Source organism: Eptatretus burgeri, chromosome 1, assembly GCF_056783735.1.
Source record: "Eptatretus burgeri isolate ZD-2024b chromosome 1, Ebu_testis_v1, whole genome shotgun sequence".
Classification (NCBI taxonomy): domain Eukaryota; kingdom Metazoa; phylum Chordata; class Myxini; order Myxiniformes; family Myxinidae; genus Eptatretus; species Eptatretus burgeri.
Window position 1 is genome coordinate 153,982,517 of NC_140961.1, and position 22,845 is coordinate 154,005,361.

At 37.8% G+C, this 22,845-nt stretch overlaps 1 protein-coding gene across 1 annotated transcript; it reads right to left on the bottom strand.

Moving 5' to 3' along the window:
- Window positions 1-214: 214 nt before the first annotated feature.
- LOC147035789 (extracellular calcium-sensing receptor-like) lies at window positions 215-15,902 on the bottom strand. Its single transcript, XM_085869494.1, has 6 exons — window positions 15,641-15,902; window positions 15,264-15,537; window positions 9,601-10,610; window positions 1,177-1,410; window positions 880-1,019; window positions 215-344 (listed from the first exon to the last, which is right to left on the bottom strand). The coding sequence occupies exons 1-6, from the start codon at window positions 15,896-15,898 to the stop codon at window positions 215-217; spliced, it is 2,046 nt and encodes a 681-aa protein (XP_085725620.1). The 5' UTR covers window positions 15,899-15,902.
- Window positions 15,903-22,845: the final 6,943 nt, after the last annotated feature.

The following is a 22,845-nucleotide window of genomic DNA, read 5'->3' on the forward strand; positions in this document are numbered from 1 at the left end:
ATATATATATATATATATATATATATATATATATATATATATATATATATATATATATATATATATATATATATATATATATATATATATATATATATATATATATATATATATATATATATATATATATATATATATATATGTACGTGATGACACTTGTAAATTTGCACATAAGAATAACACTGGAATAATATCGGCCTCAATGGGTGAACAATCAAACCGGAAGTGTTGGAGTACTGCCCATCAGTGCAAGGGATACAGTCAAAACAGCAAAAGGGCTCCCCTTTGAGAGAAACTTTCCGAGTTCCCGGCTGGCACGGCTCGCTGCACACGGACCGAGGGACCTGGAAAAATATAGAGAACAAGTTAATCAACTTTTCATAAGCAAGAGGTGATATTGAATATCTTGCAGACTCTGTCCTGATAAAATGTCTCTTTCTTGCAAAAAAATAAGCATCCTCTTGTTTTAAAGTATGAAGTGCTGGAGGATTTTTAAAAACGTCTGGAACTGTTTTGTGTCATACGATAAAGATGACTCAATGAACAAATTTATATCGATAGCAAAAAGAGGAGAGAGAAAAATGGAGCGAATGAGTACAGGTCAGAAGTGAGCCTGGATCTTTGGAGTTTCATTAGAAGATGGTTGCTGCTGGACTCCTTGCACCCTGTAGAAAGCTGGAGGGGAGGGTGGAGTAGAACACTAATAGGACGAGGTTGCAAAATCATAAAGGAGGCACGACAAACCAGATAGACCACCAACCGATCAACCTTCCTTCAACGCAGGAGTGACAGATCTCGATATTCAGAATCATCAAGAGATATTCCAAAGATTTAGAAAGCCTTCGTTTGCACAGCAACAAGATGGATGAGGATTTTTACGTGGTTTGTCTGGATGATGTGAAGGTTGATGGAACAGCCAGTTCAAGGACAAGAACTTGTGCAAGCTTTATCCCAGAAGGAGTTTTTCTTGTGATTATATTTGAAGACTCATTGCAAACACTTGACAGTAAATATGACACCTGCTCATGTGTTTAAACCTGATGGCTGTTGGTTTAAAACAACCCCTCGTGAGCAGAATGTGCTTGTGATATTTTATGTTTCTTGTTATGTATATACTTTTTTAGTGTGTAAATATGATATAAGAAACAAAATCAGAAAGTAAATAAATGTCTTTACTTTCATATTGTTTCCATCGTTCCATTGAATGGCACTTTCATTTATCTGCAGGTCTTCACCTTGAGGGGCTCGAGGATTAAATGAACCTACAGGATTGAGATTCATTTTGCCATCATTGTCCAGCTGCCAGTTCAGAAGTTCGTAGTTTGCAGGAGTATCACCATTTTCATCAAACTTAAAAATGTCGCCTTTTTTGTTTTTCGCAAAGCTCACATTACGGATGTAGAACAGTAACTGTAAAGGATAAATCATTGAAAGTATGAAAACTTCTCATGATAATAAAAAAAATACAAAGAGAGAGTTCATAGAACACGGTACCCATGCATTGTTTCTGGTATATATTTTAGTTAAAATAAAATATTGATTTTAAAGTTAGTTAAAAAAAAATTCCAGAACTTTAGTGCTATTGAAGAAGTTTTAAACATCACCCTTAAACACCTCCTAATTAAAAAAGTCCAAGTTCTGCAAAACGAGGTTTTTGGAAGTATTATGGAGGCAATTTGTGTTCTTCAGTGTTAAAGTGTTTGATTCAATTTAAATAAAGGTTTAAAGAGGTTTAAAGGCATATAAATAAATGAATTCCTAATTTTATCACCGTTTTATTCGAGTGCCAATGACACTCCACTATCTCACGTACTACATTTGTTATTCATGCCTGTTGACTCTGTTTTTATTTTTTACAACGTCCTTAAAAAGAGTAAATTTCCTGTTTGCAATGATTTTCAATTTTGTTTGAGTACCAGGCAGAGAGAGAGTAAAATATGATCTTACTCTGCTCTGCACATATGCAATTGGGACTAATTCAGAGACGAAGTATTGTGAAAGGGCAAACTTTTCTTACTATTCATGTTCCTTGTTCCCTTTTCATCATGTTCCAAATATTACATTCAATTTAAATAAGATGTTCCTCGATCACAAACTGCTGTTCATAAACTGAGAAGACAGACAGATGGACCTGAACCAATTGGTTAACCACGCTTTTTGCTTTGCATGTGTGGGGTAAAAATGGTTAGAGTAATCTACTTTGAAGGATTACAAGGTGGTAACATTTCGGTATTATCTTTGGTTGGAGAAAAAGAGGCTCATTTTAGCTCCCATCAAGGGTAAAGCCTGAATCATCTTAATATCCTTCATTATAGATGCATTTTAAAATTTATTCACAGGTTTTTATTATCTTGTGACAATGCAGACTGCTTCTTCTGGAATTAGCTACTTCATTGTGAGTAGATTGCCAACTTCACCAGCGGCATTCATTCTTTCAACAAAGGTTTCCAAGACATTTCAGTGTTTCGAGTTTGGAAATGGAATTGGCCCGCATAGATTATATTTGATGAAGGTCAGGATTTCTTTTAATATATAGCACGGTCATGGTCACAAGGACAGACACCTGCTCAGAACTATTTGAGAATGCATGGCTGTAAAATGTCGATCTAAATACAGACAATGTCCACAAAATTCTGCTCTGTAACTTTCCCATCATTGTGGATCAATTTGAAGTAAGTGCCACCATAGCAATTGACTTCATGCACAACGTATACATTAAAGGAGTGGAAACTCAAATAATTTCATACAGGAACTAGAGAGTTCATAGAATACCTTGCTCCACACAAGCAAGCTGTCTTGAGAAACAAGGACATGGGCGGGATTTACGAACAGAAATTTGAAATGGTCGTGATGACTTAAAATTCTATAATGTTTTGTCCAAGTACCACTGAATTGAAGTGTTTTGAAAATGCCAAAAGGCCAAGTTGTGTTCTAAGGTGTTCCAAATGTAATATTAAATTAAAATATCTTGAAACAAGGGGTGTTCGCATGGCATCTGTCTGGCATGTTTCCAAGCCTTGGCAAAGCAAACATTTCTTTCCTTGTTGTCGTGCTTGTGCCTTTCTTCGGAGCTGGCAGCTCACAGTGACATTTGCCCACACAAGAAAAACTATCTGATATGTTAATTTGGATGACAAACTGAATAGGAGTAAATTAATTTATGTTTTAATCATCTAACTTGTGATATGTTTAATTTAAATAATTCAATTTTACTGAAACTCAAACAGTGTTTCCAAGTTATCGTTTCAAATTGCTTTAGCAAATACATGTTTTTTTTGTTGTTTATTTGTATGCCTTGTCGAGGCTTGTATGAGAGCGAACACTCAATGCACAACAAGGGGGGCATGAGACAAGAGGGGCAGGAGTGGGAAGGACAAAACAGTGGGGAACAGAGACATGAGGAGATCCGTGGAAGGGACAGTGATGGGGTGGGGAACACGAAGTATACAAGATGGACATTACAGGGACTTTCAGGATGGAAAACTGGGAATTTGAAGGAGGTGGGGTTGGGGTGGATTAACGGGGTAGAAAAGATCGAGGTTTTACATTGGAAAGATAAGAGATGGTGATGAACAGCTGTTTTGAATGCCTGGAGGGAATAATGGGATTGAATAGAGGGAGGGAGTTTATTCCAATGGCAGGAAAAAAAGAAGAATGAAAGTGTGAAGGCGAGGACTGATTCGTGATTTTGGAAGTTTTACCAGAAGGCGGTTGATGGCGGACCTTCAGTACCCTGCGGTAATATGGTGGGTCAAATCACAGACAGAGCGGGGGCGGGGGGCGAGACTGTAGAGGAGATGGAAGAAGAGAGAACGACGACCCACCTGCTTTTGGTGAGAGAGTGAGAGGTGCAAAGACTCAGCCTCATCGCGGGAGTTACCAATGATTCTAAATGCATTGGCTTCCACTGCGTGAAACGGAGAGAGGTGAGAGGAAGGAGCACCAGCCCGGAGGGGAGAGCAGTATTCCATCAGGCTGGGGACAAAAGCTTTGAACGTTGTCAGGAGCACAGGTGGGCTGAGGAAGGACTTTGCATGATGGAGGATTCCCAGTCGGCGACTGGCTTTGGAGGCGAGGTTGGAAATGTGGCTTTCCCAGGAAAGATCATTGCAGATCGTGAGACCCAGAAGCTTGAAAGAAAGCAATTCTTCCAGAGGATTGTTGAGAAACTGGATGGGGTTTTTTTCTAAACGGTCCTTTCGGAGAGAGAAAGTGAGAGTGTGAGATTTGTCCGGATTGAAAGACATGTTCCATGTGTTGGACCAGTTTGTAATTTTACCCAGATCTGCAGTGAGCGAATAAGCTGCTGCTTGCCGGTCTGAGGGATGACAGATGTTACGGCAGAGGCTGGAGTCATGAGCAAAGTGATAAAGGGGATTTTCCAGAGTGTCGGAGAGATCACCCAGAATGCTGCCTTGAGGAACTTCAGTCTGGACAAGAAGAGGGGATGAAAAATCTCCATTTAGGGCCACACATTGATGGTGACAGGAGAGGAAGTCTGCGATCCATGAGTGGAGATGGCCATGGATACCATAGGAAGAGAGTTTGGTGAGCAGGGCAGGGTGCCAAACAGTGACAAAAGCATGCACTATTTCTCGGGATATGGCTCTGATTTCTTGTCCGGCATTGAGAACCTCCATCCACTGTTGGGAGAGCAGAAGCAGCATACCGAGGGTGGAGTGACCTGCTCTAAAACCAAATTGATGATCGGAAATCAGTCCATTAGAGAAGAGGAAGGATTTAATGTCTGAATCTATGATGGATTCCATAATCTTGCTGATGATTCAGAGAAGGCTGATTGGTCTGTTGCTGCAGGGATCTGTTTTTGCACCTTTTATGGAGGGCAGTGATGTTTGCTGACGTCCAAGCAGATGGCGGATGACCTTGAGCAAGAGTGACGTGGTCGGAAACCAAATTGATGATCGGAAATCAGACTATTGGAGCGGAGGAAGGATTTAATGTCTGAAGCGATGATGGACTCCATAATATTGCTGATGACTGGGAGAAGGCTGATTGGTCTGTAGCTGCAAGGATCTATTTTTGCACCTTTTTATGAAGGGCAGTGATGTTTGCTGATTTCCAAGCAGATGGCGGATGACCTTGAGCAAATGACAGGGTGAATAGAACAGAGGGAGGGTGAGCAAGAGCAGAAGAGCAGGTTTATGGGACACGTGGGCTGATGCGGTCTGGACTGGTTGCAGTATCTGATTCAAGGTTTGACAGCAAGCTCTCCACCTTGTCCAGAGAAAAGGACGCTGCGTCCAGCGACAGTTGGGTGCGACTGGATAAGGTGGGAACAGAAAGTGTTGGGTTCTGGACACAAAGTTTTGATGCAAACATCGAGTTTAGGCATTAAGCCTTTTCACGTGCGGTATCAGCAGTGCAGCCATTTGAGGGAAGGGAGGGAATGGAGGAGGGAGATGTGGAGGAGGGAGAGGTATGAAAGTTCAGATTTCAGCTTAGAAAGATGTTGTTTTCTCCCTCTCCTGAGGACAGATACACACTTGTTCCGAGCTTTATGGAAGGAACTTAAATTACCCTCAGTTGGGTTTGCTTTACATGAGGCAAAGGCAAGTTGTTTCAGCACAACTGCCTCGCCATAAGCTTCAGTGAACCATGGGCGGGAGGAAGGGTAGGACAACCGAAGACGAGACGGGATAACTCTGCGCATGAGGGAGAGCAAGTTTCTTTGAAGGAATTCCCAGGATGAGTTGATGTTGAAGAAAGTTGCGATAGGACACCAGTCTAGAAGTTTTATGGCTGCTTGGAGACCCTTCCAGTCGGCTTGAGTGAAATGCAATACCCAGCACTGCCAAGCTGGTTCTCTGATATCAGTCGGAGAGATGTCGGCTTTGACAAGCATATGGTCAGAATAACCGATTGGAGAAAATGAAGAACAGCAGATATTTTCAGAGAAATTTGTCAAAATGAAATCCAGTCGAGATACAGTACCATTGGTTGAGATCCGGTTTGGGAAATTGACCGATTGAGTCAGTCCCAATGAGTTGCAGAAAGCTTTTCCTGAAGTGCCATGACAGGTGAGAGCGGTACCCACACCTCGTCAACGGGAATGATGGTAATTAAAGTCACCACAAATGAGGAAGAGAGAGTTTTGATGAGAAGATAGAAGTTTATCCATGTTTTCAGATAGTGAGGTGCAAATGGGGTCATCACTGTTTGGTGGACAGTACTGTACACATATAACCATGAGGTGGGAATGGAGGGGAAGCCGTAGCTAGAGGTATTCCTGGGGGTGTCTTTGATGAGGAATAGAGTCTTTGATGAAGAGAGTAAATCCTCCACCAGGACGAGGCTCAGGTATGTCATTCCACTGGAGGGAGTAACCAGGGAGAGATGCTTGGGTGTCAGAGAAATCTTGAGGGAGGAAAGTTTCTGTTTGGCAGATTATGTCTGCTCTGTCAGTGGAAACCAGTATGGAAAGATCTGAAACTTTTATAGTAAATCATTAGCAAGAAAACAGAAAGCACATTGTTTAATAAGAAGCAATATATATATATATATATATATATATATATATATATATATATATATATATATATATATATATATATATATATATATATATATATATATATATATATATATATATATATATATATATATATATATATATATATATATATATATATATATATATATATATATATATATATATATATATATATATATATATATATATATATATAAACCCGTGCGGGAGTGACATTCATCTCTGCGAGAAACTGGACTAATTGCATAAAGCATTTTATGTAGATTGTTCATTTAGCACATCTATTCGACTGTTCAATATTAACGCATGACATATTTTCAGTTTTACTGTCAAACATACATGCTTCCACGTAATAACAAATGAAATCGATATTAACGTCAGGTACGGTTACATCTCATTGATACACGAGATAAAATCTGTTTGGGCTTTCACACTGAATTTTCGGTGACAAATAAGCGATGCTGCAACATATTCTAGGCATGGAGCAACTCATATTCTGAGGTACGGCAATTGCTTGTGTAGGGAACAGTTATGTACGCATGATAAAATCAGGTCGTGTTCGGCATTGGGGACAAGATATGGTCGACTGACCAAGCATCAGAAAGTTCAATCCACAGACGAAGTATAGATCAGATTGGAATTTATTCACTGAAAAGATCATAAACTGATAAACTAACACGACGATGCAAGCACATACAGATGTTTTGATACCGACAACGTTTCAGTCACTATTCAACGCAGATGAACAATATGAACAACGCAAATCACCCTACAAGTGCAGGTCCAATCAGAGTGGCCTCAAAATGAATATCACTCTGGTTAGATCACAACCAGTAGGGTGACAATTTCCACTCAGGCGACTGCCTCCACCGGATGATTCTGATAGCTTCTATGACCTAGGCCTATGGCGATTTGCTGATTTGGTGGGGACATTCGGCGATGAGTGTGGGTACCTAAAAAGCTCTGCTATGGGCAGGCAGGCGGATCACTACTGACACAGAGACGCGGGTGGGCAGGCAGGCAGATTATATAATAGGAGTCACAAACCGAGAGTTAACTAATACCAAGCACGAGAACGACCTAAACAAGCATGAGTTCCTGTTACTAGGGTGTAGTGTTCTCAGGTCAGGAGGGATTTTTGGCCAACCAATTTTTTTCGCGAAAACGAAAGCGAATATCGAAAATCCGGCCTGATAAAATCTAGATATTGTCCCATAGATTCATATGCCACAATCAAATTCAAGATAACTTAAGAAATGTAGGAGGAGATAGATTTTGAAAATCGTCATTTTGCAACTACATGAAGCAGTTTTCGCAAAATTCAAAGTCACGTGACGTGTATGTATTCGAAGATATCAGTATTCTTTTGAATGGACATGAAAGACAAGGTCATCTGCTATGCAATGACACCATTCACTAACTTTTAGCTTACCCAGTAGAGAATATATAGCCTCCTGAAGATAGGGCAGTTTTTGCAAACTTTGAAGTCACGTGACGTGAAAACGAAAGCGAAATTCGAAATTCCGTCCCGACCAAGTTTAGATATTGTCGCATACATTCCCAGAGATGTCCCATAGATTCATCTGCTGCAATCAAATTCAAATATATATATATATATATATATATATATATATATATATATATATATATATATATATATATATATATATATATATATATATATTTATCTTCTTCTTCTTCTTCTTTCGGCTGCTCTTGTTAAGGGTCGCCACAGCGGATCATCCATATGATCCGCATAGTGGTTTGGCACATGTTTTACACCGGATGCCCTTCCTGATTCAACCCTGGTCGCCTCTTACGACACAGTGATATGCTACACCTATTTTAACCGGGGTATACACCGGCCCAGTATACTGTTACTCATTTTTCCGACCTCGGGAGGATGACAGGCTGAGTCAACCCCCTGGTGTATTAATTCAGTGGCCCAACGGGGCTTGAACTCAGGACCTTTTGGATCCCAAGCCGCTGCCCTAACCACTGCGCCAACACCAGGATATATATATATATATATTGAGAACATTTTAATATAGTATATTTATATATAGATGACAATATATATATATATATATATATATATATATATATATATATATATATATATATATATATATATATATATCTTCTTCTTCTTCTTTCGGCTGCTCCCGTAAGGGGTCGCCACAGCGGATCATCCGTATGATCCGCATAGTGATTTGGCACATGTTTTACGCCGGATGCCCTTCCTGACGCAACCCTGGTCGCCTCTTACGACACAGGGATATGGTACACCTATTTTAACCGGGGTATACACCGGCCCAGTACACTGGTACTCATTTCGCCGACCTCGGAAGGATGACAGGCTGAGTCAACCCCCTGGTGTATTAATTCAGTGGCCCAACGGGGCTTGAACTCAGGACCTTTTGGTTCCCAAGCTACTGCCCTAACCACTGCGCCAACACACCAGGCTATATATATATATACATATATATATATACATATACATATATATATATATATACATATACATATACATATATATATATATATACATATACATATACATATATATATATATACATATATATATATATATATATATATATATATATATATATATATAACATTTTAATATAGTATATTTATATATATAGATATAATATAGCCTGGTGTTGGCGCAGTGGTTAGGGCAGCGGCTTGGGATCCAAGAGGTCCTGAGTTCAAACCCCGTTGGGCCACTGAATTAATACACCAGGGGGTTGACTCAGCCTGTCATCCTTCCAAGGTCGGCGAAATGAGTACCAGTATACTGGGCCGGTGTATACCCCGGTTAAAATAGGTGTACCATATCCCTGTGTCGTAAGAGGCGACCAGGGTTGCGTCAGGAAGGGCATCCGGCATAAAACATGTGCCAAATCACGATGTGGATCATATGGATGATCCGCTGTGGCGACCCCTAATGGGAGCAGCCGAAAGAGGAAGAAGAAGATATTGAGAACATTTTAAGAAAAGTAACAACAAATGATCTTTTTATAAAATAATGATAAAGGATATAAAAACTGTTGTAATAATAAAGTAAAAAAAAAATTCACCTGCCATGATGCAAAGTTCTTAACATTTGCGCACGAACCATTGGTGAAAGGACCACTATGTGGTTTGCACATCACCATATCATCCAAAGCATGTGCAATCACATACACAGCAATGTACACATTATAAGGCTGCTGAAATTGTGAAAAATCTGTGAACTGAGATTTTGTCTCCTCGAGTTTTTCCTCTCCTCTACATTGCGCAATTTCCTGTCTCTCTGTGTCAAAAGAGCAATTAAAAATTAGTTCCCAGAGTTCATTCATGAAAATGCTCATCCCTTTACGATTGTCATTCACAGATTGAACATTCTTCATCATGTCATTTTTGGGAAAGAAAGACCTCTTTGTCAGTGGATCAAGACTGCAAATATAGTTTCCTGGGATCAATGTTCTCTTTCCTAACCATGATAATTGAGATAATATTAATTTTTGGAATCCTTTGACTGCTATCGAAACATGTTCTTGGAGTTTGTTGAATGAATAATTATGCATAGGTTTATTTGTTTCTTCATTCACACATAAAATATCATTGAAATCTCCACTCTTGTTAGAATAATAATAAGATAATGTGTTGCAGGAGTGTGAACCATTTTGAAGTACAATTTCTGTTAAATGTTTCCTTACATTATGGAAAATGCCATTTAAATCTGGATCCACAAAAGTTACATGATCGCTGTCACGTTTTTCCTTCGTTGAATTTACAACTTGAGAATGTTCAATCACCACCTTTCTCCTCGCAAATTCCACATGTCCAGAAAATTTTAACATATCGGGTTTTCGACTGATGAGGAATTCATAAAAGCCTGGAATATGCTCATAAAATGGATAAAATCCAAGCGCACCCAAAAATATCGGAGCATATCGTGGAAGTTTTATGGATGAACTGCTAATAAGTCCTAACCATGTCTTTTCACTTATATTGTTCACCAAAAACACCTCTGCAAGTGGTACAATATCTTTATAATGCCACAAGATAAATATAATATTTGCTTTTGTCTTTGCCACAACATTCCCTTCATTCAGACATTTGTTCGGTAACACACAACATTGGAATGACATTTTTGCAATAAATAAATAAATAAATAAATAAGGTCAATATCCATTTCAACAAGCAAAGAGAATGAAAGGTATTTAAAAAATATTTTTTTCATTTATTCAAGATAAACTCGACGTTATTTCCTTTGAACCAGTTTTAAAACTCCTTGAGTTTGTATAAACATTTATATTGCATGAAAGAAAATTAAATTTGGAAACATAAATTAACACAAAAGATATATCAATGTATTTTTGGAATGGAAATGGCTTTCAAAACGTGCAGGAAAAACTAAAACGGCACTCAGTCAAGTGCATACCTCTGCCGGGCGAAACAGTTTACGATTTGTATCCCACTGATAGACCAAATCTGCATCCCAGAAATGAACCAAAATCTTATCGATTTGTTTTTATCACCTATCCAAATAATTCAACAAGTTTTGTCAAAACTCATCGATAACATTTTGAAATATCATGTTGTGTATGGTTTTGGGCCCCATCTCTCAATGATGAAGAATCACTTTAAAAATTTAAAAAATTTCTCGTATCCGGTTCCAGATTTTCGACAAAATAAAATCATTTCGTTGTTGGCAGACACCAAACCTGGCCACTTTTGTTATCTCCCTCCCTTAGGAGAAGTTAATTATTTTAGAAAGTTTCCTGTCAGGCTCACTTGGCTGCACTTGGATGGGTTTGAGGGTATTGGAGTAGCATCTGAAACCTGAATCTTATCCAAGTTCCTCCTGATGACTTCATCCTTTGCTCTTTATTCTTAGGGCTCCTTCTTCGTCTTCCATTTGATTATATTTGCACCATATCCTGAAGCTGTGTGGACTGTGCTTCCCCTCTCTGGCACCTGTGGTAGCTTGTATATGTTGCTGCATTTGAGCCTGGGGAATAACTGCTGAAATCTATCGATTTGGGTTCTTCCTGATATCTTTTTTCTTTGTTCCTTTCACACTTAATTTCTATTTTTTTTTTTTCACAATTCTCTTTATTCATTCAAATTTTTGCTTTTTCATCTCTTTTACTCTCTTTTTTTCTCTTTCATTATCTATCTTTCGAAGGAGAAGTGAATTCTTGCAGAAATTTTTCTGTAATGCTCACTTGGCTGTGCCTGGATGGGTTTAAGGGTTGTGGAGTTGCAGTTGAAACCTGAATTCTATCCAAGTTCCTCATGATAACTCCGACTTTGTTCTTTACTTCTTTGGGTTCCTTCTTGATGTTCCTTTGTATTTCATCTGAATCCGTCTGTCGAATTTTTGAGATATCGTGCTATATCTCGTTTTTTTCCCGATCACTCATGAGTGAAGAATCACTTGAAATATTCTCGGATCCGGATCAAACTCTGGATCTTCACCAAAATCGAAGCAAATCCTCCATCTCATCCACCCATCATGTCCTCCAGGTTTCATCTGAATCTGTCAATCACATTTTGAGATGTTATTGACAGATGAATCTGTCAATAACATGTCAATAACATCAGACAGTCATACAGATAGATCAACAGAGAGACACACAGACAGGGGTGAAAACATAAACTCCGTGGACATTTGGTGGCACAGTCAACAGCGAAAAAAGACATGACATAGCCACTGATGTTTAATAATGTTGCTGTATGGAGGTAAAGGGACAGCGCTAATTTATGCACAAGTAAAATGGCCACCAGTCTACCAGTCGGCCATCTTTGATCAGATCACAGATTAAAGGGAGAAACACGTGAAAGCCATTATGTTCTGTGCTTGTGCCAAGCTTGAACAAAATCGGACCATGCATGTCTGAGAAATGGTTGGGGACCCATTTAAGTAACTCAATGGCCAGCAGTCGGCCATGTTGTATCTCATTTCGTAAAACATGAAGTGCATATGCAAGCCTTTATATATTATCTTGGAGCCAAGTTTAACCAAAATCGGTCAATGAATGTCTGAAAAATGTGTTCAACATATGGTTTTTAACAACTAAAATGGCCACCAGTCTAGCAGTCAACCATATTTAATCAGATCACAAAACAAAGTAAGTTTTCAAGTGTACGCCAATGGCTGACGTGCTTGAACCAAGTTTGAACAAAAATGGACCATGAATGTTGGAGAAATGGTTTGCGACACTTTTAAGTAACAAAATGGCCTGTTAGTTGGCCATTTTGGATCTGATCTCGAACCAAAAACGACACACATGTAAACCATCATCCCTGATAGGTTTGTCAAGTTTTTAAGAACATCGGTAAATGCTTGAATGAGATATGGTTGAGGACATGTTCAACATCAGGTATTTTTACAACGAAAATGGCCGACATTCGGTCATATTGAATCTGATCTCGAAAGAAAATGACATGCTCACATAACCCATTATTCCAAATGTGTGTGCCAACTTTGAAAACGTCGGTAAATGCTTTTCTGAGATATGGTTGAGGACATGTTCAACATCAGGTTTTTTTTCAACTAAAATGGCTGATAGTCAGCCATATTGGTTCCAATCTCGAAAAAAAAAACATGGTAAGCCATCATTCCATACGTGTGTGCCAAGTTTGAACAAGACCCGTCAATGCATATCCGAGAAATAATTGAAGATGTGTTCGACACCAGGTGTTATTTTTACAACTAAAACGGCCGCCAATCGACCATCTTTAATCTCATCATGAAACAAAATTATGTGCTTTTGTATATCATCATGTGTTGTCTGAATTCTCAGTATGAATAAAATCGGTCCATAGTCAGGCCCAAAAGTTTGCAGACAGTTGAGCAGACTACAGTTGACTTCCATTGATACCACTTTTCCTCTACAATAATCAAAATTCTCTCCATTCCGAGAACAATTTCAACCATTCTCCCTTATTTCTATCAAAGGTTTCTGCAAATTTTGTACTTTGGATGATTTTATTCACAGTTTAATTCATGATGTGACAAAAATAGCGGGTCAAAGGTTTACATACAGCACACTCTAATGTTGTCTAACACTATGTTGCATAGCCTTTAACCTTTAGACCTTTACTCAGTCTTGCAGGATAACCATAAATCAGCTTCTTCCAATTTTCTGAAGGTATTTTAACCCATTCTTCTTGACAGTGTTGGTAGAGTTCAGTCAAATTCGTGGGTTCCTTCTTTTGGACTCTCTTATTCAATTCTTTCAACAAATTATCCATTGGATTTTGGTCCATGCTTTGAGCTGGCCATTCCAAAACATCAATCATGTTCTGCTGAAGCCATCCAGCAACCAACTTGGAAGTATGCTTTTTGTCATTGTCATGTTGGAAGGCCCAGCGACATCCGAGGTTCAGCTTTCGAGCGGACTGCTTCAGGTTCCCTTGGAGAATTTACAAGTCGTCTTCCTTCTTCATGGTGCCATCTATCTCATACAATGGTCCTGGACCACCAGCAGCAAAACATCCCAATAGCATGATGTTGTCATCACCATGCTTCACCGTGGGTATTGTGTTGTTAGATTTGAAGGCCTCTCCTTTTTCTGAACAGATGTACTGTTAGTCATTGCTGCCTTAAAGTTCCATCTTGGTTTCATCAGACCAAAGGACACTCTGCCAGAAGCCTGTATCTTTGTCCATGTGCTTTCTTGTATATTTCAGCCTGGCTTCGCAGTGGCGTTTTTGAAGGATGGTCCTCCTTTGTTCTCTGCAGCCTTCGTCCATTTCGGTGCAGGACTCTTTGGACAGAAGGTGGACAGTGACACCTTCATCCCTGAAGTCTCCAATTCTTTGCACAGGTGTTTCTTGGTAGTCTTGGGGTTGAAGCATATCTTTCTGACCAATGCCCGCTCATCGGTTGGTGTCAACTATTAGTTCCGGCCTGATCTTGGAAGGATCTTGGTTGTCCCTAGGTCCCTATACTTCCACACAATCGTCTGGATAGATGATCATGGCATCATCCTAGTTGCCTAGGTATGGCCACAAGAGAAGTCCCTGTCTTATCCAACTGGATAATGCTCTTCCTCAGGTCTTGAGAGTATTATTTTGCCTTCCCCATGCTGACTCAAGTGGAAATAGGGCCTGAATAGGAAACCTAGGCTCTTTATACAGCCAATGGAGCTCGAGCTGACCCACTACATCACAATTATAATCAGCAGAGAATGGGGGACACAATACAAGTGAAAGAAGGCCATTTCAGAACATTCTAGTCCTTTCGAAAGCCAATCATGCAGCAAGTCACCTTGGTGTATGTAAACTTTTGAACCACTAGTTTTATCTCATCATGAATTAAACTGTGAATGAAATCATCCAAAGTACAAAAGTTGCAGAAATCCTTGATATAAACAAGGGAGAATGGTTGAAATTGTTGTAGGAATGGAAATAATTATGATTGTTGTAGAGAAAAGAGGTATAAATGGAACTCAACTGTATTCTGCTCAAGTGTATGCAAACTTTTGGGCCTAACTATAGATGCCAGAGACAACGTTGCAGATGCATACACAAAAATTGAGACCAATATCATAAGCCCCCGTTTTGGCATAAGTCCATTGGGGGATAATAAAGCATTACGAGGAAGAAATAATACAACCATAAAATTATATATCCACATCAACACGAGATGTGGCTAATCAGATAAATAAATGTAAGCTCTGTAAATTAAATAATGGACTGAATCATCAAAAAAATATATTTGCTCTCGTTCATCCACAGTGCTTACCCAAGTGAAGCAAATGATGTTCTTCATATTGAAGTGGCCAAGTTTCTTGAAAGGCCAAGCAAGTGTTTTCATTTTCCACCTCTGTTACAAACTGAGCTGCTACATTTCTGCCATAGTCATCTTCCACGTTCATAACACCTACATATGTCCATTGAAAATAATTCACCAAACGAACCACTGCTGATGTCCAGAACAGATCACTCGGATAGGTCCGCAAAAAGGATGCAAAAACAGTTTTGTCACTGAAACATTTGCAACCTGCTCCAAAACTTATCTAAATAAGGTGGAATTGAATTTATCGAAGTTATTATATAATTGCATGCTTCAGAGTTACAAGTAAATCAGTATTTTTGCATTTACTTGCCATTCATTTTTACCTGTGGCTTCAAAAATAAACTAAGGATGTTGTTTAATGGTTTTGAAAGTGCTGAAGAATAAGGTCCAACAATTGCATGTGGGGAACATAATCCTTCAGTTACATGATCAGTTTCAATGCTCTGCTGCATTACTCTCAACCCATACTCATATATTTTGGAAATTGACCAACAGGTATCATAAATTCCATAACCTAATGTGATGTTCGGGATAAGTGAATGTTTTTCATTAATTTCTTGGATAGCAAACATCATGGCCATTGCCCATTGTAATGGTCTGGGACGTATCCTGTAATAAAAAAATGTATGATTTTTAAGCCTATCGCTCTGCGCAGCAAGAGACAGGAATTTTCAAAACCACATCAGTGCTTCTTTCTGTGTGTTTGTGTCAGTGCATCTTTTCAGGCCTTAACTCTTTCTAATTGAGCTTTTGTCATAAAAAATTTTCAGCAAAGCCTTTTTTGAGAAAATGGAGAAGACTAATTGAAAATTGGGTCAAAATATCAAAGCGCAAAATCACTTGCCTACTCTTTGCGAAGGACACCATGAGATCTTTAACGACCACCAACTAATGCCAACAGGTGAGACGCCCAATTTAACATCCATCCAAAGGACCTCACACATATAGATGAATCACCCTTCCTGTGAAACACCAGGATGATGGTGTATAACTTGGCTGAGATGAGAACTCAGGAGAGACAGCAGAGAGGTGTGTGTGTGTGTGTGTGTGTGTGTGTGTGTGTGTGTGTGTGTGTGTGTGTGTGTGTGTGTGTGTGTGTGTGTGTGTGTGTGCTTGAGAGAAGACGTCTATGCCATCCCTTTCACCTGCTGATCAGATTGATGATTATTGATCAAAGTGATGTGGAACCTACTGAACAAATTCAAAATGTTAAACTGTAATCAATATCAAAATCACAAATTGTAGCATTTTTTTTATTGAAGTGACACTGATAAATGACCACGTCTTCGTTTTTACGTTCAAAACTACACTCCAAATTTTCTATTCATATTGTTTGAAAACAGAGAATTATACAGGGTTATTTGTAAAAAAAAACAACAAAAATGGTGAGAACAATGTTTGATGCAGAATCCAAAAAAGTATAGAATTCAAGAAAAAAAAATAAAACAAATGTGGTTAACTTTATAAAAGTGATTTACTTGATAACTTATATTGAAAGAAAACCAAATATAGTATTAATGTGTCTCTATAAATATCGACATGGACAGAGTCCATTAAGAACAAACATGTTACAGTACTCATGTGGAAATTCCTCCATATTAATCAAATATCGTACAACAATAAGTCAGTCCTTTACGTGTTACAGGTGATGACTGGGGGATGTCCTTTCAAAAATGGATGATCTTCAACTTCTGCATAGTGAAGAGGGAAAATTCCACCGAGAATGATATCTCCATTCGATAAAATGCCCTTAAGATCGCTCCCAGTAAGAGGCTTGCACACATCTCCACCCACGACAGTGAAGCACAAAATCAGAATCACTAGAGCCATGATCTGTTTCCAAGGTACTGCTTGTCATGTGACAATATCAAGGGTTACAGTTGAACAAATTCTTATTTTTCACTGTTTCAACACAGATATTGCTGTTGTACAGCATTACCTTCTGATTCGAAATCTCTGAATTATATCACTTCACTTGTCGGCTGTTTTAGATTTTAAAGGCACGTATGATGGATAATGAACTATTGTTTGTCTTTCGGCATTGATTAAAATGGATTTCAGATATTTTTCATTTTTGATAATCACATAAAATGTGTTAATTTAGAAGATGTGTTATTCTTCTAATTAATCCATAATGAATTGGTTAAAGTAATAAATGTAAAGCATAATACTTGTATAATTCCAAATTGTTGTGTTTCCAACAGGAAGTTGTTAAATTATTTTGTGAGCACGGCAATATTTATGTTTACTGGTGTTTATCATTGACTAAGTCAAATGCATTCAAAATGTTTGCCTGGGATGACAGCACGACCCAGAGGTAGTAAAGTAGTTTCTGAGCTATCTTGCATGGATTTGAATTCCAAGCCAGCTATAAACTGTCATCCTTGTGTTTCACAGTTGAGTGGTTCATAAGTGTGTGTTCTGTTACTCAGATGGAGGTTGAACTGGGAATCCCGATTTCCGACAGAAGTTGGTGGACAGTAAAGACCCCAAGCGGACATTGGCAAAACGTCGGCGATCAGATATATCAATGGCATCATGAAAAAAAAAATTCTTGCCCTTTAAAAAGAATGTCAAAAGATGTCGTGATGGTGTTCAATAAGAGGATTATGGTGTCATATTGTGAAATCGTAATGTAGTGTCATTCCTCCCTCGTTTGGTTATTTCGTTGAAATTTCATACCTCTATCTTTACAATTTTCTAAAAAAAAAAGATTTTTTTCTTGTGTATATTGATGTAATAATGAAGGCAGAGGCATGTCTGGCGACTTTGCGACGAGGAAGAGTGCCCTTCTAGATATTGCTACGCTTTTACTAGTGGGGTATGCTGACATATTGTCTCAGGTAGTTGACGTGCAGTGAGAATAAGGCTGCACTTATTTTCGGATATTCTCATTTACACAAACTTTCCGATGATTCTGTGAATTTTCATGGTGTATCTGCTTCGATGTCCATCAGCACACACATTTTCAGCTTTCCATGTCACCCGAAAAATGCTGAACATTAATATCACTCAGTGATTGAGTGAGATTTACATATCAGATTTACATACCATTAGAATATGAGTACGTGTACAAAGTATGTACGATTAGAATATGAGTACGTGCACAAAGTATGTACGATTAGAATTTGAGTATGTGTACATAGTATGTACGATTAGAATAGGAGTATGTATACAAAGTATGTACGATTTGAATTTGAGTACGTGTATAAAGTATGTATAATTAGAATTTGAGTACGTGTATAAAGTATGTACAAATAGAATTTGAGTACATGTACAAAGTATGTTTGATTAGAATTTGAGTATGTGTACAAAGTATGTTCGATTACAATTTCAGTACGTGTACAAAGCATGTGCAATTAGAATTTGAGTACGTGTAAAACTATGTACCATTATAATTAGAGTACGTATATAAAGTATGTACAAATATAATTTGAGTATGTGTATAAAGTATGTACAATAAAAATTTGAGTTTGTGTACATGGTTTGTCCAATTAGAATTTGAGTACGAGTTCAAAGTATGTACGATTAGAATTTCACTACGTGTATAAAGTTTGTACAATTAAAATTTGAGTACACGTATAAAGTATGTAAAATTAGGATTTCAGGAGGTGTATTTAGTATGTACAATGAGAATTTGACGACATGTACAAAGTATGTACGATTAGAATTTGAGTACGTGTGTAAGGTATGTACAATTCTAATTTGAGTACGTATACAAAGTATGTACGATTACAATTTGAGTATGTGTATAAAGTATGTACGATTATAATTTTAGTACGTGTATACAGTATGTACGATTATAATTTGAGTACGTGTATAAACTATGTACGATTATAATTTGAGCACGTGTATAAAGTGTGTACACTTTGAAAATGAGTACGTGTGTAAAGTGTGTGCAATTTGAAAATGAGTACGTGTATAAAGTATGTACAATTTGAAAATGTGTACGTTTATAAAGTATGTGCAATTTGAAAATGAGTACGTTTATAAAGTATGTACAATTATAATTTGAGTACGTGTATAAAGTATGTACAATTTGAAAATGTGTACGTTTATAAAGTTTGTACAATTATAATTTGAGTACATTTTGTCAGAATCCATCAAATTTTGTCGGAATCAATCCATAACCTGTTGAGTTATTGTCCTATAGAGCATATCCTTTTTGGCCCGAACTCCCAATGGTGAAGAATCACTTGCATAATTCTCAGATCCGGATCCAGATTCGGATCTCCACCAAAATAGAATCAATTGGTCCTTGTCACATACCCAACATGTCCACCAGTTGTTGTCCAAATCCATCCATGACCTCTTGAGATTCCCTGCTACATATTGTTTCGGCCCTTTCTCTCAATGGTGAAGAATCACTGAAAAAATTCTCAGATCCGGATCTGAATTCGGATGTTCACCAAAACTAAGTACTGCTGTCACTGGCCAGTCATGTACATGAACAAAAACGATTGCTTGAAAAGTGTTGCCAAAAATCTTGTGACAAAAAAACAGACAGACAGACAAACAGACAAATGCGACAGACCAACATACTTCGGGAAAAAGAAATTCGCCAAGTAACCACCTCACAAACACCAGTTGGTGAATTATAATAAGGATAAGTGTAGATGCCTCAGCATAATCACGAGCAAAGATCTCAATCCAGGTGTCTTGAACTTTATTCTTCTCCCAATACAGCTTGCACACAGTATGGAAGTTGTGAACTCCTATTGACACCGTCAAAACTTGTTGCCTCTTTATACTGGGCTCCAAAGACGAGTTGCCATGCTTAGATTATGTGGCTGTTCTTCCGTAAGAAGACCTTTGGCGATTGAATAAAAGCCGTCACACATCCTTTCAAACATGATCAAAATAATCACATACATACATTACAAGGTATTCCAATGCATGACTGACCATGACAAACACATCTTGTCATAACATGTTGTTCAAACAAAAGTATAGTGATACAAATGAGTGGTAATATACAGCACTATTTCCTGATTACGTATGTACAAAAACTTTTAAGTTGTGATGCAGTCCTCACAAAGAACACTGCATTGTATAACCTGAAGTGTATTAGAAATTATTCAAAATACCAGTTGATTAAATTTAACATTATCAGTTGCAGTACAAAGAAAACGAAAATATATCATATAATTAAACTATATTTAACAAACACTAACAGAAAATGGAATTATTATACGTTGTTAGTTGGGTGAATATTCTGATTCTGGCTCACTTTTCCCCATGTAAGTGAATGGGGGATTTTCAGTGATTCATTTTTTTTTCCCTAAAAATAAACCCCCTTTTTATCCCAAGGTATATTTATTTGTCTCCCCTTTTAACCAAGGGGCACTCGGTTCAAATAACCAATGCAATAAGATAAAGCTTTGCTCAAGTAGTAAAGTGATTTGTGATTTGTAATTTGTAGTAAAGTAAAGTAATGTGATTCATGAAAGGTGATTCGAAAGACATGTCTGAAACATGTAAGCCGAGGGGCACTCTTTTTCAAATAACCAATGCATATTGTTTAGCTCACTCATTGAACCTATAAAGATTTGTTCATTCTCAAATTCCTTCAATAATTTAATTTTCTTTGCACAATGATCCCCATGTAAAATATTTAAAAATAAAACATTTGAATCTTTATATTTTTTAAGATACCCCTTTTGTGCCATTACGAAATGATAAACTTCTCTTAATGCTCTTGTTCGACCACCTCCTGAGCATCAGATTATTTTTTTGCATAAGCCACGCCCACTTTTTATCAGCCCCGCCAACTTTTTCATAAGCCCCGCCCACTTTTCCTAAACCCCGCCCACTTTTCACGAGGTATTTTCATAAGTCACGCCCACATTTCCAAAGCCCCGCCAACTTTACTAAGCCCCGCCTACTCTTACATCATTTCCAGTTCATCTCTGACTCATAAAGAAATCATGAGAAAATTCTACAATGTTCTGGTTTTGAAAAAATTTCCAAGGCTTGTCTAGGCTGTTAGGCAATTTTTTCAAACAATCCGCCATTTGGAAAAAGGAAACCATAGCAAACAGTCTTTCTCGATATAAAGTTCAACCAAGACACCATTTTAAAAGAAAATTTCTGACAATGGAGTGCTGTACTGATTTTGGGGTTCCTTGGAGTTCTACTACTTGTATGGAACTAAACCTTCAAGTTGATGAACTGGATTCAAACCTCTTATCTTTGAGGTAAGATTTTATTTTCCTATTTTCAAAGTTTGATTGAAGCACAGACTCATTTATTAATTAAATCACTTAATTAATACATTATTATTTTCTCTCACAGGAAATTGAATGTGAAAATACCGATTTTGCCACAACTTGGGGTGAAATTGTTGGATTGGTTGAAGACCTTGTGAGCGACCAAGACCCACAGAACGAGTTAGACCTTGAGTGGGATGATTTTGGTGTTCCTGGGAGTTCTAGTACTTGTATGGAACTTACGCTTCAAGTTGATGAACTGGATTCAAACATCTTATCTGTTGAGGTAAGATTTTATTTTCCAATTTTTAAAGTTTGATTGAAGCATAGACTCATTTAATAATTACATCACTTCGTTAATACATTATTGTTTTCTCTCACAGGAAATTGTATCTGAAATACGAAATGAAAAAACTGCTTTTGCTACAACTTGGGGTGAAATGATTGGCTTGGTTGAAGATCTTATGAGCGACCAAGACCCAGAGAACGAGCTCGACCTTGATGGCCCAACCAAAGAGTTACACCTTGGAGACCAGCAAGTTCCTGAAAAAGAGTTTTACAGCAATACTACTCATTGCGAGTTATCAAGCCAATACCCACTGAACAAGTTATTCCAAGATGAGCCAGAATACAAGTTTTACCTTGAAGACTCACAAATTTTGAAAAAATCAGTAAATGAGTTCTGCCTTGATGGTTGAAGTAACTACCTTGGAGACTCGGGAAAATGGTTCTGCCAAGATGGTTCTAAAGATGGAACCTACATTGGAGACTCACAAATTTCAAATATTTTGAAAAATGGAGTTTTCCTTGATGATCCACAGTTATACTATGTGAGATCTATCACTGAAACCCATAAAAATTGGAAAAATGGAGTTTTCCTTGATGATCCACAGTTATACTATGTGAGATCAATCACTGAGCAATATAAGAATTGGAAAAATGGAGTTTTCCTTGATGGTCCACAGTTATACAATGTGAGATTTATAACTGAAACCCACAATATTTCTGGAAATTGTGGTTCCACCTTGGAGTCTTGGATAGATGGTTATATTTTTGGAGACATGAAATGTGGATTCTGGCATGATAACTCACAATGTGATACGTATCTTGGAAACTCAACAGGAATGTGGTTATACCTTGGAGACTTGAAAGTTGGGTTTATTTTGGAGCCTTGAAATGCGACCACTCTTTGGGATCTAAACCTATTGATGTAGTTTTGTTGGATGGTGCTTGATGGGAGCAATATCAAGAAAGTTCTTACTCCCCCTTTCTACTTCATCAAACCTGAAAGCCTTAAAATACAGAATTGGAAGAAGAGA

Coding starts and splice junctions, on each gene's coding strand:
- LOC147035789 (XM_085869494.1), bottom strand. CDS start 15,898: ATGGCCATGATGTTTGCTATCCAAGAAATTAATGAAAAACATTCACTT. Junction 15,538..15,640: donor GTTTATTTTTGAAGCCACAG/GTAAAAATGAAT, acceptor CACCTTATTTAG/ATAAGTTTTGGAGCAGGTTG. Junction 1,020..1,176: donor ACGATGGAAACAATATGAAA/GTAAAGACATTT, acceptor ACACATGAGCAG/GTGTCATATTTACTGTCAAG.